Here is a 19,916-nt window from a genome sequence, read left to right on the forward strand (position 1 = left end):
TATTTTCACATGAGTATCTTATTACTATAGCAGTAAAATAGTAATTACTATAGTATATTATGACTCTCTGATGTCTTTAATGACTTTAATGAAATTATTTTGTGTCATTGAGAACTGGCAGAGTGTCATTGATTGATATGAGCAAAGAAAGAGCTGGCCAATGTATTGGGAGTGTGTTTGCTGATCTAGATTTAATAAATATGTTCATCCCTGAGTTCCTGTGGGATCCATAATACAGACCATCACCAAATCCCCAGCATAACAGATGGACCATCGAACACTCATTAGTCTCTGGAGTCACACACTTTCTGTATATAAGGACAGTTGCCACGGCCGTTCGAAAGCTTGGCCAGATTGGCTCCACGTACACCATAAAACTAGTGCAGATCCACATGAGCAGAGCCTGAACTAGTCAAACTGCAGTGATGGATGCAGGTGTGTGGTTGGTGATAGGCGTACTGCTGGTGATGACTGATATGAGCCAGTCCATCCCGAAAGATGACGTGCTGGAGCAGAGCAAACACCTGCTGGAATCACGTGAGGACTCCGACGGGAACATGCTGGAGAGTCGAGGGGTAAAAGACACACACAACATTCAGTAATGATCTGTTCATCTAATCCTGCTGTAAAAGTTAAGTAGTGCCACACTGTACTGCTATTTTTAGGGCAGTAACTCAAAAAAAGAAGTCTTGTATGTAATGATGAAGTTTAGTCATATAACATACTCAAATTATAATCAAGTACTTTACATGTGCTTGAGTATGTTAGTCAACACAGCAAAATAAGTGGTGTTCTTTAAAGCATGACAAAATGTTATTTAAACAATGATTAAAAATGTACTTGAAAGTAACATTTTATTTTGACTATTACACTAGTGCACTTTTTAAATGTTAATGTTATATTATATTAACTTTATTATTTTAAAAGAAAAAATAACTTTTACCACAATACCTTTAAAAGAACCAATCAAACTAATAAAAGTACCAAGACATCTTGTTTCTTGTTGGATGGTATAATTCACATGTCATTTGAAACCTATTCAAATACTGTTTGGATCATCAGAAGCAGCCGATAGATTCTTATGGCTATGAAATGTGGTCTGCAAAGTTCTCTAAATTAAAAGGACGTTCACCACAGCTCGTTTCTGTAGCATACTTGACCGACATTCAAATAAAAGAGCACCTGGCCAATCTGAAATACTGAGTAACATCAGTGTTTGTGAAGAAACAGAGATGGTGATGATGACTGTGTTATTGATATGTATCAGGCCACTGAGGAGCAGATGGATCATCTACTGGAGGATCGTCTTCTGGTAGAAATGTTGCGGTCTTTACTCCACGACTCTCAGAGATATGAACGCAACCCTTCAGTGCTGCACCAGCCCCAGCGGTGCGTATATTTCAACCAGCCACAGCACATAATCTTTAAAGTAACCATCTTAAATTATAATGATGTCATCCAGGTAAAAGCTCATGAGTTGTTTTTTTGTGTAACTGTGAAACATTCTATTCTTGTCACACTGGTCAAGTACTGAATAATATGATATGTTGTTACTCAAACAGTCATCATATATGTATTCTTACTACAAATTTTATTTATTCATTAGTAAATGATTTTAAACTTGCCACAGTCTTAGTGATTCAAAAAGAGGCAATAACATGAGAAATGCAACCGCTTTATTGATGTAGCGGTGGTAGGAAAACATGCAGGAAGGTCTCAGTGATGTAAGAAGAGGAAGGGGCCCAAGACCGAACCCTGAGGTACCCCAGCGGTTAGTTGACGTGGCGTAGGCGCCTCTCACCACCGAGACAGCATAAGTGCATCGCTTGTTCAGCTGTTCTTTAATATTGTACACCAGTTTTAACATGTAAATGAGTGTTGAAGATTGTGGTCCATAATATTCTCTGGCATTAAAGAGACAAAAATATTCACTTTGAGTCAACGCTGGCATTATTCTTCTGCTTTCCAGGTTTGGTCGGGGGGCTCGGAGTGGCTTGCCCACAGAGGAAAGGATACAGTCTCGGGACTGGGAGACGGTTCCCGGACAGATATGGAGCATGGCTGTGCCACAAAGATTTGGCAAAAAATAACACCAAGCCATCATAAAAATTGAGTGATGGCTTCAGAGTATTGTATAAATAGAAAGGTGAATTATTTGATCAGAAACATCTAAAAGCATTTAATTAATTTCTGTCTCCACTACATTCCAAAATAAAAGTCAGCTCTTCTTTGCATTTCATGAAAAATGTGATAGTAATTATAACACATCAAAACAATAATATTTAAGTGTAGTAATTGTTTAATAAGTTCTGTATAAGTGTGAGGGCATGTTTTGATTTTGAATCCATTGTACTTCATAATCATTGAATGTGTTGTGTAGTGTATTTTCTGTGTATAAATAAATGATCAGCTCTGCTTGTTGAGAGACATTTCTGGTGGTTCTTGTTCTTGACATTTTGTCAACAGTATTGGTTGAGCTTTTTATTTATTTTATTTTATTTTTATGCAGTGCAGGTAATTGTAATCACAAAGGAGAAGGAATAGATCAAGCTCTATTTCATCTGTGATTCAAGACAAGATAACCTCATTTAGTCTGGTGCACATGTTAAACAACCCCAATATGCTGAAGAATCAACATGATCTTTCTGAAACGTAAGTCAAGTCAAGTCACCTTTATTTATATAGCGCTTTTTATAATACAGATTGTTTTAAAGCAGCTTTACAGTGAAAACAGGAAAATAATGCAACAGTTTGTTTCTGCTGTACAGCAGATCTAGAAGAAAATGGCATCATGGTCCAGCTAAAGTAAGTTCAGTAATGGTTAATTTTTGTTTTAAAAAAAGTTATTAATTTAGTTAATTTATGTATATAGCTGCTCTGGAGAAAACAGTGATGTCATTGTCCAGCTCAGTTCAGTTCTTATATAATGGTGTCAATGCAGGAGATCAATAATATTGTTGAATATTAAATGTCCCCAACTAAGCAAGCCAAAAGCCAAAGGCGACAAAGGCAACAGTGGCAGGAACTAAAACTCCATCAGTGACAGGATGGAGAAAAAAGCCTTGGGAGAACCCAGACTCAGTCGCTCAGTTCTCCTCTGGCCAACGAACAAACGGTGTATGATTATGATTCAGGCAGCATTACAGGTCAGAAGTCAGATTGGATCAACACATTCAGAATATTATCCAGTTCCATCTGGTTTAAGATTGAAGTCATGCCGGTATGGAGACGAGTTAGATGAGTCGATGTGACGTGTCGATGAGACCTTCACAGGGGAGAGTCTAGTTGACACAATCTCTACTGACACTCTGTTGTGTTTGGTAAGGATCACACTGAGGGAGTAGCATCAACTTATCGTAACTTTTACTTCCATCTCACTGTCTTTTCAGACCCAAGTAAATGAACGCATACATTCGTCAGGCATAACAGAATGATTCAGCACAATCAAACTCTGTGCATCACTGAACACAAACTCAATGCATTATTAAACCCCACTTGAGAGAACACAACATTCCCCCCTCCTACGGGTTTTCAAACATGAAATGTTGACACAAAGTCCTGTAAGTGCCCCGGCCGAGAACGAGTGCAAACAGGCCGCGGTGAAAGATGAGGATGAGGCTGGGCAGCCTGTGATGGGCAAGCACACATCTCAGCTGGCAGGTTGATAGGGATGTCTGGACCCTGTGCAGGAGATATCTGAGGTGTCGGCTGAACCCTTGGTAGTGGTCCCTGAGGCATTGCTGGACTGAGCCTGTCGAGGGGAAAGTGGAGCTCGTGGCCAAGCATGAGGAAAGCTGGAGAGACCTCCGTTGTAGAGTGTTGGGTGGCCCTGTAGTGCAGCAGTGTGTGACGGATGGCCTGTGAGAAGGTCCATCCCTGGAACAGGTGTGCTCTGAGACTGTTTTTCAGCGACTGGTGGAAGCATTCGACGCCACCTTTAGCTTGGGGATGATAGTATGCCGTGCGGATGTGGCGAATACCCTTGTTTTTGAGGTATGAGGTGAACTCAGCTGCGAGATCAGCTGTGGGCCATTGTCAGTAGTGATAGTATTTGGGAGGCCCCAGCGGGAGAACAGAGAGTCCAGAAAGTGAATTATGACCAGAGAGATCATAGAGCCGGTGGCAATGAGCTCGGGCCATTTTGAGTGCAGGTCATGGACAACCACTAGGAAGCATTGGTGATGAGGAACTCCCTGTATCTCACCACATATGTCCAGCTGCAGGTGATCCCAGGGCTGTGATGGCCAAGCAAGAGGTTGTAAGGGTGGGGGGGCCTGGTGACCCATCTTACCGCTCAAGAGACAGGCGGCACAGTCTTTCACCAGGGCCTCAATGTCTTTATCTATCCCTGGCCACCAAACCCGGTCTCATGCTCTTTCAACTTCACAATACCCAGGTGGCCCTAATTAGCCAATGCCAAGACACGTGCATGTAGGGTGCTGGGGATGACTGTGCAGAGGCCGCGTGCCACACAGGTGTCGTTCCAGCAGGACAGCTCCTGCTTTATTCTGGAAAATGCTGCCAGCCCCTCCGATATCTCCTGAGGCCAGCCGTTCAGGACAGAGACACGGAGCTGAGAAAGAATCGGGTCCTGTTCAGATGCATCCTTCAGTTCTTGTAATGATACAACGGCCTGGAGGGGTGTGTGTAACATCTGCACAATGTCCCGTTCCACCTGGTCCGTGTCGGTGTGTGTGTGTGTATGGCAGGGTGGGGTGGAGTAGCGCGGGACAGTAGATCAGCCACAACATTGTCCCTGCCAGGGGTGAACTTCAGGTCAAAGAGGCAAAGATGGTCGGACCAGCGGTGTAGCCGCAGTGGTCTGTGGCCTGTCCCAGACGTAGAAAGCGGTGCAGTCAGGGCCTGCTGATCTGTCCTCAGGGTGAAGGAGCGGCCATAGAGATACAAGTGCCACCTCTCGCAGGCCCAGATGCAGGATAATGCTTCACGTTCCCCCACGAGTACCGCTGCTGATGGGCTTCTCCACGCCCCGCTGAGTCTGTGACAGCACCGCTCCTATGGCTGTGGCCGACGCATCGCAGGTCACCAAGGTGGGGCTAGAGATATCGAAATGAGCCAACACTGGAGCTGTGGTGAGCTGCACCTTGAGCGCCCGCTCCGCCTCAGAGCATGCCCGTGACCATATCCAAGGCTCATCCTTATGCAGCAGAAGCCGTAGTGGGGCAGTGGTAGCAGAATAATGTGGGAGGAACTTTAGATAGTAGCCTGTCATGCCAAAGAAGGAGGCGACCTGTGCTGCCGAGCTGGGTTCGGGAATTGCCAGTAGAGCGTCTACATTTGACTGAAGTGAAATTAATAAAATTAAGTTTTATCCTAAAGTTACTTCTGAAACGAGTGTAAGAACTATATTAACTTTTTTTTTTTAATTAAGCAAATTCACATCAAACCATATCTTAATACACTCCTGCATCAAAGACTCACACAACATATTATTAACTGGTATATAATATGATTTTGTTGTTAATGTGAATGAATGCTCCACATTGATTCTTCTCACACTTGCAAATTAAAATCATTATTAGATTAATCTGATGAGATTAGATTCTTAGTAATATACTGTAATATTTCACAGTGATTGTGGACAATAACAATAAGTTACTCTATTACATCTGCTGTTTCTGTACTATTTTAAAGAGGCCATATTCTGCCCTTTTACACAGTCTTGATGTTTCAGGCTCTACTAGAGCAGGTTTTCCTGCTTGATTGTTGGTTATTCCCCCATATTCTCCATTGTTGCAGCTCCTCTCTTCCCAGTCTGTCAGTAACGCTCTGGGGGCCCAATTTTAACGATCTGAAACGCAAGTATCAAGCGCAAGTAATTTTGTGGGCGGATCTCGGAAATCTAAAATGTGTTGGTCTGAAGTAGCTTCATTACTCATAGGTGTGGTTTGGGCGTAACGTGAAATAAACCAATCAGAGCGTCATCTCACATTCCCTTTAAGAGCAGGTGTGCTTGTTCCATGGCGGTTTGCTATTATAATGGCGGATTTCCCAGGTGCACGCCAGGAGCGGTTCACAGCCGAGGAGACCGACGTTCTCGTCAGGGCCGTAAAACACAGAGAAGTGACATTGGGGATGGAGAAACACACCCATCGTATAATAATTTGGGTAAATGTGTAAGCTAGATTTATGCCTATTTTTTCACATCTTCATGGACACCACAATGATTTCCCTCGTGTGTTAATATTTTTCCTTGTAATAATGTATGATTTGCAAAAATGAAAAGTGCTGCGTCTGTGTAGATGAGATAAGCACAGTGCATGTACGTTGTGCACACGCTACATTATGGCCAAGCATGCGCCCTTAAAATAGCATCTGAATAACGCGCCACTGACTTTAGACGAGGTTTCTCCTGGTCTGTGGCGGAATTGTTTTCTGGAACTGCAAAATAGCACCAGGGAACGTTTGCGCCGGAACACGCCTCCTCTTTTCGCTGAACCGCCCCCGGGAGCGCAAGTTCATTCCCTAATTTACCGACGTGCGTCTGTGGAGGGAAAAGTCCGCTGTGTGTCGGGTGCAAAATAGGAATGAGACATGCGTCGCTGTACAAAGTCAATTGCGCTGGGTGTGAGATAGGGCCCTGGGTGTTTCTCTAACGGAAAGCTGCATATCTCGTCATCAAGCTTCACAGAAGGCCATTGGAATTCAGGAGTGGCAATGATCTCAGTCCATGTTACTTTGGAAACCAAAAGATAATTTTGTTATAATCTGAGGTAAATAGAAATGATGGTGGTAACACTTTACTTAAAGCACTGGCCACTGTATTAGGTACACACTGCTCGTAGCGGGTCAGACACACTTTTTCCTTCTGAACTGCCTTAATTCTTCATGGTAGAGATTCAGCTAGCTACTGGAAACATTCCTCTGAGATTCTGGTCCATAATGTCATGATATTATCAGTTGCTGCAGATTTATCAGCTGCACATCCCTGATGCAAATCTCCCATTCCTCCACATCCAAAGAGATCTGCTGACTGTGGAGACGTTTGAGTTTAGTGAACTCACTGTCATGTTCAAGAAACCAGTTTGAGATGATTCGAGCGTGATGATTCACTGTGGTCATAAAGGGTCATGGTCAGCAATACTCAGGTCTGGTAGAGAGGCCTAAAGTGAGGCAAGAAAACACCATTACACCAGCATCAGCCTGAACCGCTGACACAGGGCAAGATGATCCACGCTTCATGTTGTTCACTCCAGATTCTGGCCCTTCATCTGAATGTTGCAGCAGAAATCCAGACCCATCCGACCAGTTTTTCCAATTTTCTATTGTCCAGTTTCTGTGAGCCCGTGTGAATTATAGCCTTAGTTTCCTGTCCTCAGGTGACAGGAGTGGCTCTGGTGTGTGTGTGTGTGTGTGTATGTGTGTGTGGTTCGGGTGGTTCGAACGAACCCCCCCTCACTGCCAAAGGTCCAGAATTTAAGTCGTTTTTTTTTTTTTTTTTTATGTGATTATTGTCATCATTGTTTTAATCAATGCTTGTGACAAATATACTGGGTTGCCGTTTCAAATTAATATGATTATTGTAGCTGGACTTGTGTGTGTGTGCCGCGGATACCTGTCAACACTCCCGTTTTTCCCGGGTTTCTCCCGTTTTTTAGCCTTATCTCCCGGACCCCTCCCGGTTTGTTATTACTCCCGGGAAACTCCCGTCATTTGCATGGCCCAAACACCTTTAATGTATAATCGGACCAAGTTTGTCTAATGTTGTTGCCAGATCTTGTATTAAATGCATTATATTCACACAATCCACACACCATATACTACAATTTCAACCCATTTGTCACCTCAACCTGGCAACCTATAACCCAGTTGCGCAGTCGCGGAAAGTAGGCTATAACCCGAAAGCAAGCCGATAGACATGGCAGGTGAGGGCCGGATTAACCATTAGGGCAACTGGTCACTTGCTCAGGGGCACATGACATCTAAGGGGCACTGACAGGTAGGAGGAAATACACAGAAATTTAATAAAGTTATCAAACACTTTACAGTCTTCACTGCATAAAGTGCATCTACGCGGGTTCACGCAGACTTTCCTCCCTCCCCGCTGAACGCCAGCGATTACTAATTCGTGAAATGCACTCCCGCTGGTTGAGCGCGGTAAATTCGTTTTAGGTTCGATATTAGCCGGACATTTTGTTCTATAGGGTCGGGTCTAACAAAGATATCAATAGCAAGATTAGTTTTAATATTATGTGACCATTGTATATCGACATGATGAAAATATTCATTCAAAATCATTCATGCATTAATGCTGCATAATTATACCTGAGAATGCTTTGACGCGTTTCCACAGCGCACGATGCTTAAGGGAACGTCTGCCAATTCCACCAACTGCGGTAAACGTAGACTATAATTTCTATGATTTAAAATTACTTTTAACATTTAAAAACAGACGTTTTCAAATTCCAAAGCTTGCAGAAGGTCAATGTCAATACTGACTTAGGCTACAGCTTTAGCCTTGAGTAAATTAACTTGTCTAAGAAAATTATTCCTAAAACGTATAAATATCAGTTGAGCCTACTTTCGTCACTGACACAGACGAAAATGAAAAGACTAAGTTCAGCTTTAGGAGGGGAAGAAATAGGCCAGGATAAGAAGACTGAGAGAAAAATTAATATGAAGATGAAGAGAGGTATTGACAAATAATCTAATGATAAGGTTTTAAAGCTAGCCTATTTCTTATAATTTTTTGGCCTTCAAAAGTCCTAAATTGCACATATGTAGATCAGAGAAATCCAAATTTTCTCAGGGGAGCATGCCCCCGAACCCCCGTAACTACGCCGGGGCCTTGAGTCTTGATGCCCAGGGCACAGGAAATTGGACACAATTTAAATACAAAAACAAAATACAAAAGGACGAGAAAAACTGCAAAAAGGTCCACTTTTTGAAAAAAAGAACCCCCCCTTTCAATAGTCTGGCTACGGACCTTAATAGGCAGTTTGCTGTTCTCATCTTACAGGTGTGTGAGTCACCGGTGTGTCTTCTGCTGCTTTAGGTTCCTCAGATTATTAAAATATTTTTCACACTAAGAAAAAATGGTTCTTTAAAGAGCTGATGGCTGAAAGGTTCGTTGAGGGGGAAAATGGCATCACTGCGAAAACCCTTTATTTTGGAACCATTATTTTTAAGAGTGAATGCTGATTATCAAAAATCAAATATGGAGTGAAAGCGAAATATAACACTGATTAAAACACTAAAGTTAGATGATGTAAAGCTAAAATTAAATGATCAGTTCATCCATATTAACCATTTAAATTTGTCATGAAATGCAAGTTGCGTTGGTGTCACAATTATGTTCTGTCTAGTCTGCACCCGTTAGTCCCTGATTAGTTTATCTTCCTCCACCTGTGTCTGGTTAGTTTCCTCATTTCATCCTGTGTATTAATTCTCCCTGTTCTGTTCAGTTCCTTGTCGGTTCTCTTGATGTTGGACGTGGTTGTGTCTGTCCTGCTTGAGCTTAACCAGTAAAGTTTGTGTTTAACCCTCATCTTCGTCTTGTGCTTTCAACTTCTACCAGAACGTTACAGCTGGTCTTTTCTTCCCTATAGAGTCACGGCAGACCAATCATCAGTTCCCATCGCACCGGTTCCCTCGACAAACACCCAACAGGATTTTCCCAGAGGCTTTTGGATAATCACTAAAAAACAAGCTGTGTGATCAACAAGGGTTTATGATACTTATCTTTTTCAAGACCCTCAACTGGGTAATACTGATGTATTTTATGTTGTAGAATAAAAGGTGAAAGTGTCTTGAGCTTGTGTTCGTCACAGACCTTATTTCAGCCATTTACCCAAAACCCTACTCAAACCCACTGAGTTCGGGACGATGGGACCGGAAGTGCTAAAATGCAACTCGCCTCTGTGTGTGGCCTATGAGTGATGTCATTCCTGATCCGTCAAAGTGATGTCATACCTGATCCGTCATAGTGATGTCATTCCTGATCCGTCATAGTGATGTCATACCTGATCCGTCATAGTGATGTCATACCTGATCCGTCATAGTGATATCATTCCTGATCCGTCAATAGTGATGTCATTCCTGATCCGTCATAGTGATATCATTCCTGATCCGTCATAGTGATGTCATACCTGATCCGTCATAGTGATGTCATACCTGATCCGTCATAGTGATATCATTCCTGATCCGTCAATAGTGATGTCATACCTGATCCGTCATAGTGATATCATTCCTGATCCGTCATAGTGATGTCATACCTGATCCGTCATAGTGATGTCATTCCTGATCCGTCATAGTGATGTCATACCTGATCCGTCATAGTGATATCATTCCTGATCCGTCATAGTGATATCATTCCTGATCCGTCAATAGTGATGTCATACCTGATCCGTCATAGTGATGTCATACCTGATACATCATAGTGATATCATTCCTGATCCGTCAATAGTGATGTCATACCTGATCCGTCATAGTGATGTCATACCTGATACATCATATTGATGTCATTCCTGATCCGTCAATAGTGATGTCATACCTGATCCGTCATAGTGATGTCATACCTGATACATCATAGTGATGTCATACCTGATACATCATATTGATGTCAAACCTGATCCGTCATAGTGATGTCATACCTGATCCGTCATAGTGATGTCATACCTGATACATCATATTGATGTCAAACCTGATTCGTCATAGTGATGTCATTCCTGATCCGTCATAGTGATGTCATACCTGATACATCATAGTGATGTCAAACCTGATCCGTCATAGTGATGTCATTCCTGATCCGTCATAGTGATGTCATACCTGATACATCATAGTGATGTCAAACCTGATCCGTCATAGTGATGTCATTCCTGATCCGTCATAGTGATGTCAAACCTGATCCGTCATAGTGATGTCATTCCTGATCCGTCATAGTGATGTCATACCTGATACATCATAGTGATGTCAAACCTGATCCGTCATAGTGATGTCATTCCTGATCCGTCATAGTGATGTCAAACCTGATCCGTCATAGTGATGTCATTCCTGATCCGTCATAGTGATGTCATACCTGATCCGTCATAGTGATGTCATACCTGATACATCATAGTGATGTCAAAGCTGATCCGTCATAGTGATGTCATTCCTGATCCGTCATAGTGATGTCATACCTGATACATCATAGTGATGTCAAACCTGATCCGTCATAGTGATGTCATTCCTGATCCGTCATAGTGATGTCAAACCTGATCCGTCATAGTGATGTCAAACCTGATCCGTCATAGTGATGTCATACCTGATCCGTCACAGTGATGTCATACCTGAAACGTCAGTGATGTCATTCCTGATACGTCACAGTGATGTCATTCCTGATACGTCACAGTGATGTCATTCCTGATACGTCACAGTGATGTCATTCCTGATACGTCTTACCTGATCCGCTCTATTGTGTCGTATATCGAGTGAAACTCTTCTGGAACAAGAACAAATGTGGGCGGGGCTTGATTGTGTCCGTGGGGAATTGATTGGATGTTTGGATGGTTGTGGTTTGCTACTGGCTGATCTCCTGTGAGTGACAGGTTATAGCCCCGCCCACATCATCAGAGAAGAGAAGAGATGCTGCAAGAGGAATTTATTCTGATTCAAGATTATTAACACAAGAATGATGTGCACCGATAAATCATTTAGAATAAACACTGCAATATTCCATAAAAATAGGGTCAAATTCTCACTATGAACTAGTTGTGGATCTTCATGCATATTACTAGTATATTGGCTGTTTATTAGTACTTATAAAGCACTTATTAATGCATTATTTCTGCATGACCATATTCTAGTACATGCCTTAATCAACTACCTTACTAACATTAATAAGCAGTTATCAGGAGTTTATTGAGGAAAAAGTTGTAGTTAATAGTTAGTAAGTGAGAATTGGACCCTAATCTAAAGAGTGACCAAAAAAAGCAAGTCAGTTTTGATTTCATGGTGACTTTAATGCCTGTTTGTCAGTCGATCGGTGGCTCCATCAGGCTGTTCTGCTCTTCAAGAGCCTCTGATGCAGGTGATTCTGACAGTGAGACACTGAGACACACACACACACGCACACACACACGACTCTGAGGAGAACACACACATGCACACACACACACACACACATCAACTCGTCCTGAGAAATGCTGGATTCTGCCATTTTCTGCCTCAAACTGGCCAGCCACACTTCAGTTGTGTCAGCAGAGGGCGCTCACACACACACCACTGGACCTGCTGCTGTCAGCAGAGGGCGCTCACACACACACACACACACACACCACTGTACCTGCTGCTGTCAGCAGAGGGCGCTCACACACACACCACTGTACCTGCTGCTGTCAGCAGAGGGCGCTCACACACACACACACACACACACACCACTGGACCTGCTGCTGTCAGCAGAGGGCGCTCACACACACACACACACACACACACACAGCATGGCCTGTTGGGTAATGATTTAACAGACTTCAAACAATGTGTAAGAAATTCCATGTCTTATTCCAGCAACATGTAGAAAATGCTTCAGTTACTCAGTCTAATCAAAGTATCATTAACAAAATAAACCTATTCTCTCCTGCTATGATTTACACTTCATTACTTTTATACAGATGCTTTAATTTCACCAGTCCATGCGTCTCCTGGGACTCGAACCCGTGCCCTGTGTGTTGCGAACTCTGCTCGACTGGAGACACAGAAATGCAGCAGCTGCGATACATATTTTGCTCCTATAGTTTGGCATTAAAAATAGTTACTTAATTGTAATAGTAATATAATAGGAAAATGAGACTGACCTCAACAGATCCACTCAGACTTAAGATTAAAACAATTCATATAATGACATAATGCATAATTTTACATGATTTAGTCATATCCTTCTGTATGATGTGTCTGAGAGCAGGAAGACTAGACCCGTCGGGATCCGGTGACCGTGTCCCATGATGCTTCGTCTGATGATGATGCGTAGGCTTGGTATCCCAGAATCCAGTGCGAGAGAGCGGAGCGTCTGAAAGTTGCAGCTGGTGGTCAGTTTGAGTGTAAATGTAAGTTTTTGTTTAACGTACTACATTATTGTAGTATTAAATGTTTGTAATCACTAATGTTCGCTCTATTTCATTAAAGCGTGTTTCTTTAACGAGGCTCTTTATTCTCTCTGTTCATGTTATAATGTCAATGTCCTCTATCCAGAAACACATCAGTACGCACATCATTCTGCAACAGAACTGTCAATTCTGATTTCATGGTGACTTTAATGTCTACAGATGTGTGATGTGTCCTCCTCCTCCAACACATGTTTAAACAACTCATTTATCATGATTGAATGAACTCTATTTCATATATTTGTAATAGACTACATGTAGTACATTCATTAACACTTCAATAAATGCTTTTTTTTTATGATTAACAGTTTTATTGATTCTCAGAAACTTTCCAGAATACAACACAATATATGTACAGAATCAACATTTTTAATATTTAATCCGATAACACCCACGGCATGGTCACACTTGACTATATACTTACAGTACAAGCCAAAAGTTTGGAAACATTAAAAAATTGTATGTTTTTGAAAGAAGTTTCTTCTGCTCATCAAGCCTGCATTTATTTGATCAAAAATACATAATTTTTTTTACTATTGTGATATATTATTACAATTTAAAATGATTGGTTTTCAATTTATTATACTTTAAATTATCATTTATTTCTGTGATGCAAAGCTGAATTTTCAGCATCATTACTCCAGTCTATCACATGATCCTTTACAAATCACTCTAATATGATGATTCATTATGAGTGTTGGACACAGTTCTGCTGCCTAATATACTTGATGAATAAAAGGTTAAAAAGAACTGCATTTATTCAAAATAAAAAAATATTTTCTAATAATATAAATCTGCTTTACTATCACTTTTTATCAATTTAACACATCCTTGCTGAATAAAAGTATTGATTTATTTCAAAAAAAGAAAGAAAAAAAAGACTGCCCAGTGGTGTTTATCGCTGTTACAGAAGATTTCTATTTTTAAAACATTTGCTTCTTTTTTTTTTTTTTTTTTACTTTTTATTCATCAAAGTCTCCTAAAAAAGTATCACAGGTTATGAAAAAATATTAAGCAGCAGAACTGTTTCCAACACTCATAATAAATCATCATATTAGAGTGATTTGTAAAGGATCATGTGATAGACTGGAGTAATGATGCTGAAAATTCATCTTTGATCACAGAAATAAATGATCATTTAAAGTATAATAAATTGAAAACCAATTATTTTAAATTGTAATAATTATCACAATATTACTTTTCTTTCTGTATTTTTGATCAAATAAATGCAGGCTTGATGAGCAGAAGAAACTTCTTTCAAAAACATTAAAAATAGTAATGTTTCCAAACTTTTGGCCTGTACTGTAAGAACAGTGAAGATAACTTCCAGCAAATAATGGTGAGGAAAAAGAAAATAATAATAGACATACATACCATCACAATTACACTTTTGGCTGTGAACATGTTTCTCAATAAATGTATTTTTTAATCCAGTAATGAAAATTGTCCATTCCTCATCTTCATGTCATTCCAACAAGATATTAAACCTAAATTTGGGAAATGACAGTCTCATGCATCATTCACTTTTATAGCTTGTTTTTTACACGGTCATATGGTAAAAATATTGCAAATCACATTGTTGTCATCATATGTAAACTATACAAAAATGTGCACAATTAGGTGTCATAAACAGTAACACCATGAATTCTTGTAAATTGTTTTGAAAAGATGTGCGAAACGCGGAAATAATAAACTATAATAATAAACTTTATTTTTTTATGGCGCGTTTAGAAGTTTCCTCTCAAAGCGCTTTACAAGACTACAACAACAATAGTACAATGACAGTGAATGAATAGTATTCTGTCTTTTATGTTCCGCGAAAGAAAGAGTCATACGTGCCTTTTAAAGTATGAATTTTAATTTTCGATAAGAAATATTTCTGACGGCTTATCGTCAAACGCCCTTAAAGTATCTGGTATTGCTCAACTTTCTACCTGTACACTCCCATTTACCAGCATAAACAAATATTAGAGGCACAACCCTAACAGGAAATATTAATGTGTTTTTATACTGTAAACGGTTTATGATATGATGAATTCAAGGAAGGAAAAAGGCGTGCGTGCGCTGACGGCCAGTGTGACGCAATTCTCGCGATATTTGATGGTTTTATACAATTCCGGTGTGCAGTGTTACGCAAGTCTCGCGATATTTGATGGTTTGATATAATCCCTGTGCGCCGCTCGCCCTCTCGTTCGTCCTCAGTGCAGGATAACGACACAACGCGCTCATCGCACACAGAACACACAGAACACACACAACCCGGCGATAAAACTCTCTTCATCGACAGCGCGACTCAGTGATAGAGAGGAGTGATAATCTCGGACATCAGTGAGGTGAGTTACTGAAGTGGTTTGTTTATTAAAGGGTCGCGGCTTCATCGAAGGACGCGTCGCGCCTCTAAACGAGCTTTAAAGGGTTAACGTTACTAAACCAGCAAATACTTGTCAAAGTCTTTTACTTTAGCAGTAGATTATCTTCAAATCTAGATGTTATTTCATGATGTGTCTGAAAACCGCGTGAAGTGAAGTGAGAGTTCAATAGGGAACAAGACAAATGCTCATTTATTAAATACTATTCATAGTTCGAATTTATCAATTTTTAGTTTGTTTATGTATGTATATATATACATTTATACACACAGCTCTTTTCACACAGGAGAGGTGACACACACACACACACACACACACACACACACACACACACACACACACACTGATCAGAGATCATCACCTGACAGGCTTTCCTTCGAATCACAGTGATCTGAATGAGGAAATCATCAGATGTAATGGTCTAACAGTGAGTGTGTGTGTGTGTGTGTGTGTGTGTTGAGCACCTCTACAGTTGAAGGTGTGTTTGGGGTCAGATTACTGTAGGAATTCAGCATTACAGTGGTTTGATCCCTGTGAGCCGTGATCATGTGATTCAGGCCGTGGCTCTGAGCCAGTCGTGTGAGAGGTACAGAAACCCGCTCACGCTCGCGACCTCTGAGACTGCCGGATCTGACGAGCCGCTTGTGTTTCAGACTCTGCAGGATCATCATGGACGCCCTCATGCGCTGCCCGTTCCTGTCCCGCGTCCCTCAGGCCTTCCTCCAGCAGACCCGCAAGAGCCTGGTGGCGTATGCCGTGAAGTGTCCTGTCATGATGGACCTCGCCTCGAGGCCACTAGTGCGCTCACTCGGGTCCACGACCTCCAGCGGTCACGGTCAGTGTGTGTGTGTGTGAGTGAGGTGTGTGTGTGTGTGTGTGTGTGTGTGTGTGAGTGAGGTGTGTGTGTGTGAGTGAGGTGTGTGAGTGAGGTGTGTGAGTGAGGTGAGTGTGTGAATGAGTGAAGTGTCCCGTCATGATGGACCTCGCCTCGAGGCCACTGGTGCGCTCACTCGGGTCCACGACCTCCAGCGGTCACGGTCAGTGTGTGTGTGTGTGAGTGAGGTGTGTGTGTGTGTGTGTGTGTGTGTGTGTGTGTGTGTGTGTGTGTGAGTGAGGTGTGTGTGTGTGAGTGAGGTGTGTGAGTGAGGTGTGTGAGTGAGGTGAGTGTGTGAATGAGTGAAGTGTCCCGTCATGATGGACCTCACCTCGAGGCCACTGGTGCGCTCACTCGGGTCCACGACCTCCAGCGGTCACGGTCAGTGTGAGTGAGGTGTGTGAGTGTGTGTGTGTGTGAGTGAGGTGTGTTTGCTGAAGTGTGTTCTCTGTTATTTTAGATGTGACTGTGGCCCTTGAGGGCCCCGAGTGTGTGAGAGAGGTGTGTTTGCTGAAGTGTGTTCTCTGTGCTGTAGATGTGACCACGGCCCCTGAGGGCCCCGAGTGTGTGTGTGTGTGTGTGTGTGTGTGTGTGAGAGAGTGAGGTGTGTTTGCTGAAGTGTGTTCTCTGTGCTGTAGATGTGACCACGGCCCCTGAGGGCCCCGAGTGTGTGTGTGTGTGTGTGTGTGTGTGTGTGTGTGTGTGTGTGTGTGTGTGTGTGTGTGTGTGAGAGTGAGGTGTGTTTGCTGAAGTGTGTTCTCTGTGCTGTAGATGTGACCACGGCCCCTGAGGGCCCCGAGTGTGTGTGTGTGTGTGTGAGAGAGGTGTGTTTGCTGAAGTGTGTTCTCTGTGCTGTAGATGTGACCACGACCCCTGAGGGCCCCTCCGCCGGCCCCGCTCCCCCCGAGGCACACCCTCCCGCCGGCTCCACCGGCTCCTCCTCCTCCAAGTGCCCGTTCCTGGCGGCAGAGATGGGCCAGGGCAACAGTGCTGTGGTGCGGCAGGCCAGCCTGGCTCTACAGGAGGACGTGTCTGAGGTTCGCACCGTGCGCAAAGGTTTGTGAGCACGTGTGTTTTCATGCTTTTCCATCGGCGCCACCTACTGGCAGAGAGGGAACGTGCGTTTTCATTCAGCGCGTCTGCCGTTTTAGTTCAGACCAATGTGAAGGTCAAATGTAGAATAATAAGGTATGTTGACTGTAAAAAAATAACGAATTTTTTTTTTTTTACGGTAAAAAACGTCAGCTGTGGTTGCCAGAAATTTACAGTAAAAAATACGGTAGCAATATTTTAGGTTATACAGACTTAAATTCACAGTAAATTTTTCATCATCTGATATGTTAATTTACCGAACTATTGAAGTATTAATATCTGTTTTTTACCAATTTAATACACTGACAACCACCAATCACAGTGGAGTGACTCATCACATGATCAATCAAAGCTCATCACAAACAGCTTTTCCACAAGAAAGTTAATGCTAATATAGAGAAGCTGCACAGACTCATTCACACACACACTGAACACCGTCATGGTAACACATAAAATAAAAAAATGCAATAAACATCAATTTAACAACATTAAATGTAACATAAAACCCTAATGTACATCACTGATTAGAAAAAAATAAGAAGAACTATGAAGAAACAGTTATTTCAACAAAATACATCAAATGTGAAGTGTCACGCAGGGAATTGTGGGTATGTCAATTTACGGTGTTTCACTGTAAGTTATACAATGACCTGTTCTTTTTCACTTCCAAAAACTGTACATTTAACGGTTGGATCTATTACAGGTTCTCACCTAGGGATGGCGAAAACTAAACATGTTCTTGACCGACCACCGAGCCTCATTAGCTTGTGAAACCAGTTAACCGATTAGTTTAAAATATGCTACGCTATTTTAAATAACAGCCATTTCGAGCCGCGCCTGCAATTTCGCAACTCTGTCGCATCTCTCTGCCGCTCTGCCTCCCGCTCACACACACACTGCCTCCCGCTCACACACACACTGCCTCCCGCTCACACACACACTGCCTCCCGCTCACACACACACTGCCTCCCGCTCACACACACACTGCCTCCCGCTCACACACACACACACTGCCTCCCGCTCACACACACACACACTGCCTCCCGCTCACACACACACACACTGCCTCCCGCTCACACACACACACACTGCCTCCCGCTCTCACACACGTCACTTTTTTAAAATCCCCTACAGCGCGAAACATGAGTCCCGCAAACGCGGCGCTGAGGAGCTTGTATGTAATCGGAGGACAAATGGCTCCTTAGTTTCGAAATGGTTTGGGTACAAGTTGATCGCGTTGAAAATAAAGGCGTTTGTCTAGCGTTAGAAGCTCATTTGAAACATTGCCGCGGCCACATTTAAGAAAATGACAGCTCCGAAGAGACGCCGCTTTAGTTTGAGTTCCTGTCGTCTGCCCTGGCTTTAACCTCAATAGCCTGTAGCCTTTACTTTTCGCAAACCTTGTGAGCGCGCGAACCCAAACGCTGTGACCTCGCGCCAAATGTTTTTATTGGTTTATTAAGTACAAACAGGCAAGTTATGAAAAATTAAGTGTGAGGGATTTGTTCACTTCACACAAAAAGATGTTGGAATGAGAAGGCTAACTGTAGTAGCGTTTAGTCCACGGTCTATAATAGCCTAATTTAGAGATCACTGTTTTTTTTTTTTACCGACTACAGACAACTTTGATCGGTTAACGTTGATGCGGTCAACCATCGGTCAAACGGTCATCGGTTAACATCCCTATTTTCACCGTAGCATTTTTAAAGTCTTTTACACAATCCTTTTTAACAGTATGTGTGTATATATATATATATATAGGTTTACATTTTAATCATTTATCATTGGTCTGACTGGGTCCATGCGTTGTGTTCGAGCGGTTAGCCGGTCTGACTGTTACTGTTTCACAGACGTCTCTGCCTCTGAGCTGAACTCTAAGATGGGAGGAGACCTCATGAAGAAGCTGATGAGGCAGCGACCCGCTCGAGTCTCGCATCTGCTGCAGGAGAACATGCCCAAGAGTACGTGCTTCTGTCCCATACTGACCACTTGCTGTAAACCACTTCCTGTGCTGTAGACCACTTCCTGTGCTGTAAACCACTTCCTGTCCTGTAACCTTGTTCTGAAACGCAGTGCTCTTCTCTTTCAGCCGTGTCCAACTTCCGTTACGACGAGTTCTTTGAGAAGAAGATCGAGGAGAAGAAGGATGATCACACGTACCGCGTGTTTAAGACGGTGAACCGCCGAGCGACGGAGTTCCCGATGGCGGACGATTACTCCGAGTGCCAGTCCTTCAGGAGACACGTGTCCGTGTGGTGCAGCAACGACTACCTGGGCATGAGCCGCCACCCGCGGGTGCTGCAGACCATCACGTGAGTCTCGCTGCACAACTGTGGATAACGACGCATCCTGAAATGATCCTGGAATAGAATGTTGTTAATGCAGACTATAATGTTGTTTTTGTGCTGAAGTGTGTGTGTTGACGAAGGCCTGTGCTGAAGTGTGTGTGTGTTGACGAAGGCCTGTGCTGAAGTGTGTGTGTGT

At 42.6% G+C, this 19,916-nt stretch overlaps 2 protein-coding genes and 1 long non-coding RNA gene across 5 annotated transcripts in view; 2 read left to right on the top strand and 1 right to left on the bottom strand.

Moving 5' to 3' along the window:
- The first annotated feature begins 243 nt into the window (after positions 1-243).
- On the top strand, positions 244-2,483 carry npffl (neuropeptide FF-amide peptide precursor like). Its single transcript, XM_084395806.1, has 3 exons — positions 244-575; positions 1,268-1,389; positions 1,970-2,483. The coding sequence occupies exons 1-3, from the start codon at positions 426-428 to the stop codon at positions 2,088-2,090; spliced, it is 393 nt and encodes a 130-aa protein (XP_084251932.1). The 5' UTR covers positions 244-425; the 3' UTR covers positions 2,091-2,483.
- A 12,773-nt stretch (positions 2,484-15,256) lies between these two features.
- The window catches only part of alas1 (aminolevulinate, delta-, synthase 1), a 12,864-nt gene continuing 8,204 nt past the window's right edge, over positions 15,257-19,916 (top strand). Inside the window, exons 1-5 of one of the 3 annotated variants that reach the window (XM_084395340.1) lie at positions 15,257-15,430; positions 16,120-16,301; positions 17,199-17,396; positions 19,283-19,393; positions 19,522-19,744. In XM_084395340.1, coding sequence (XP_084251466.1) covers positions 16,136-16,301; positions 17,199-17,396; positions 19,283-19,393; positions 19,522-19,744 — 698 coding nt within the window. In that variant the 5' untranslated portion in view covers positions 15,257-15,430; positions 16,120-16,135. Of the gene's footprint in view, positions 15,431-16,119; positions 16,302-16,409; positions 16,504-16,626; positions 16,722-17,198; positions 17,397-19,282; positions 19,394-19,521; positions 19,745-19,916 lie in introns of those variants that run through there. The other 2 variants (XM_084395342.1, XM_084395341.1) reach the window with 2 other exon arrangements.
- On the bottom strand, positions 17,664-19,252 carry LOC311281946. Its single transcript, XR_014625864.1, has 2 exons — positions 18,525-19,252; positions 17,664-18,420 (listed from the first exon to the last, which is right to left on the bottom strand). It is a non-coding gene; the product is annotated as an uncharacterized lncRNA (long non-coding RNA).

Source organism: Rutilus rutilus (genome assembly GCF_951802725.1).
Source record: "Rutilus rutilus genome assembly, chromosome: 22".
Lineage (NCBI taxonomy): Eukaryota > Metazoa > Chordata > Actinopteri > Cypriniformes > Leuciscidae > Rutilus > Rutilus rutilus.

What these genes read in the sequence shown, in the direction of transcription:
- npffl (XM_084395806.1), top strand. Translation starts at nt 426, where the DNA reads ATGGATGCAGGTGTGTGGTTGGTGATAGGCGTACTGCTGGTGATGACT. An exon ending in ACATGCTGGAGAGTCGAGGG is followed by an intron (nt 576 to 1,267) that starts GTAAAAGACACA and finishes GATATGTATCAG; the next exon opens with GCCACTGAGGAGCAGATGGA. An exon ending in GTGCTGCACCAGCCCCAGCG is followed by an intron (nt 1,390 to 1,969) that starts GTGCGTATATTT and finishes TCTGCTTTCCAG; the next exon opens with GTTTGGTCGGGGGGCTCGGA.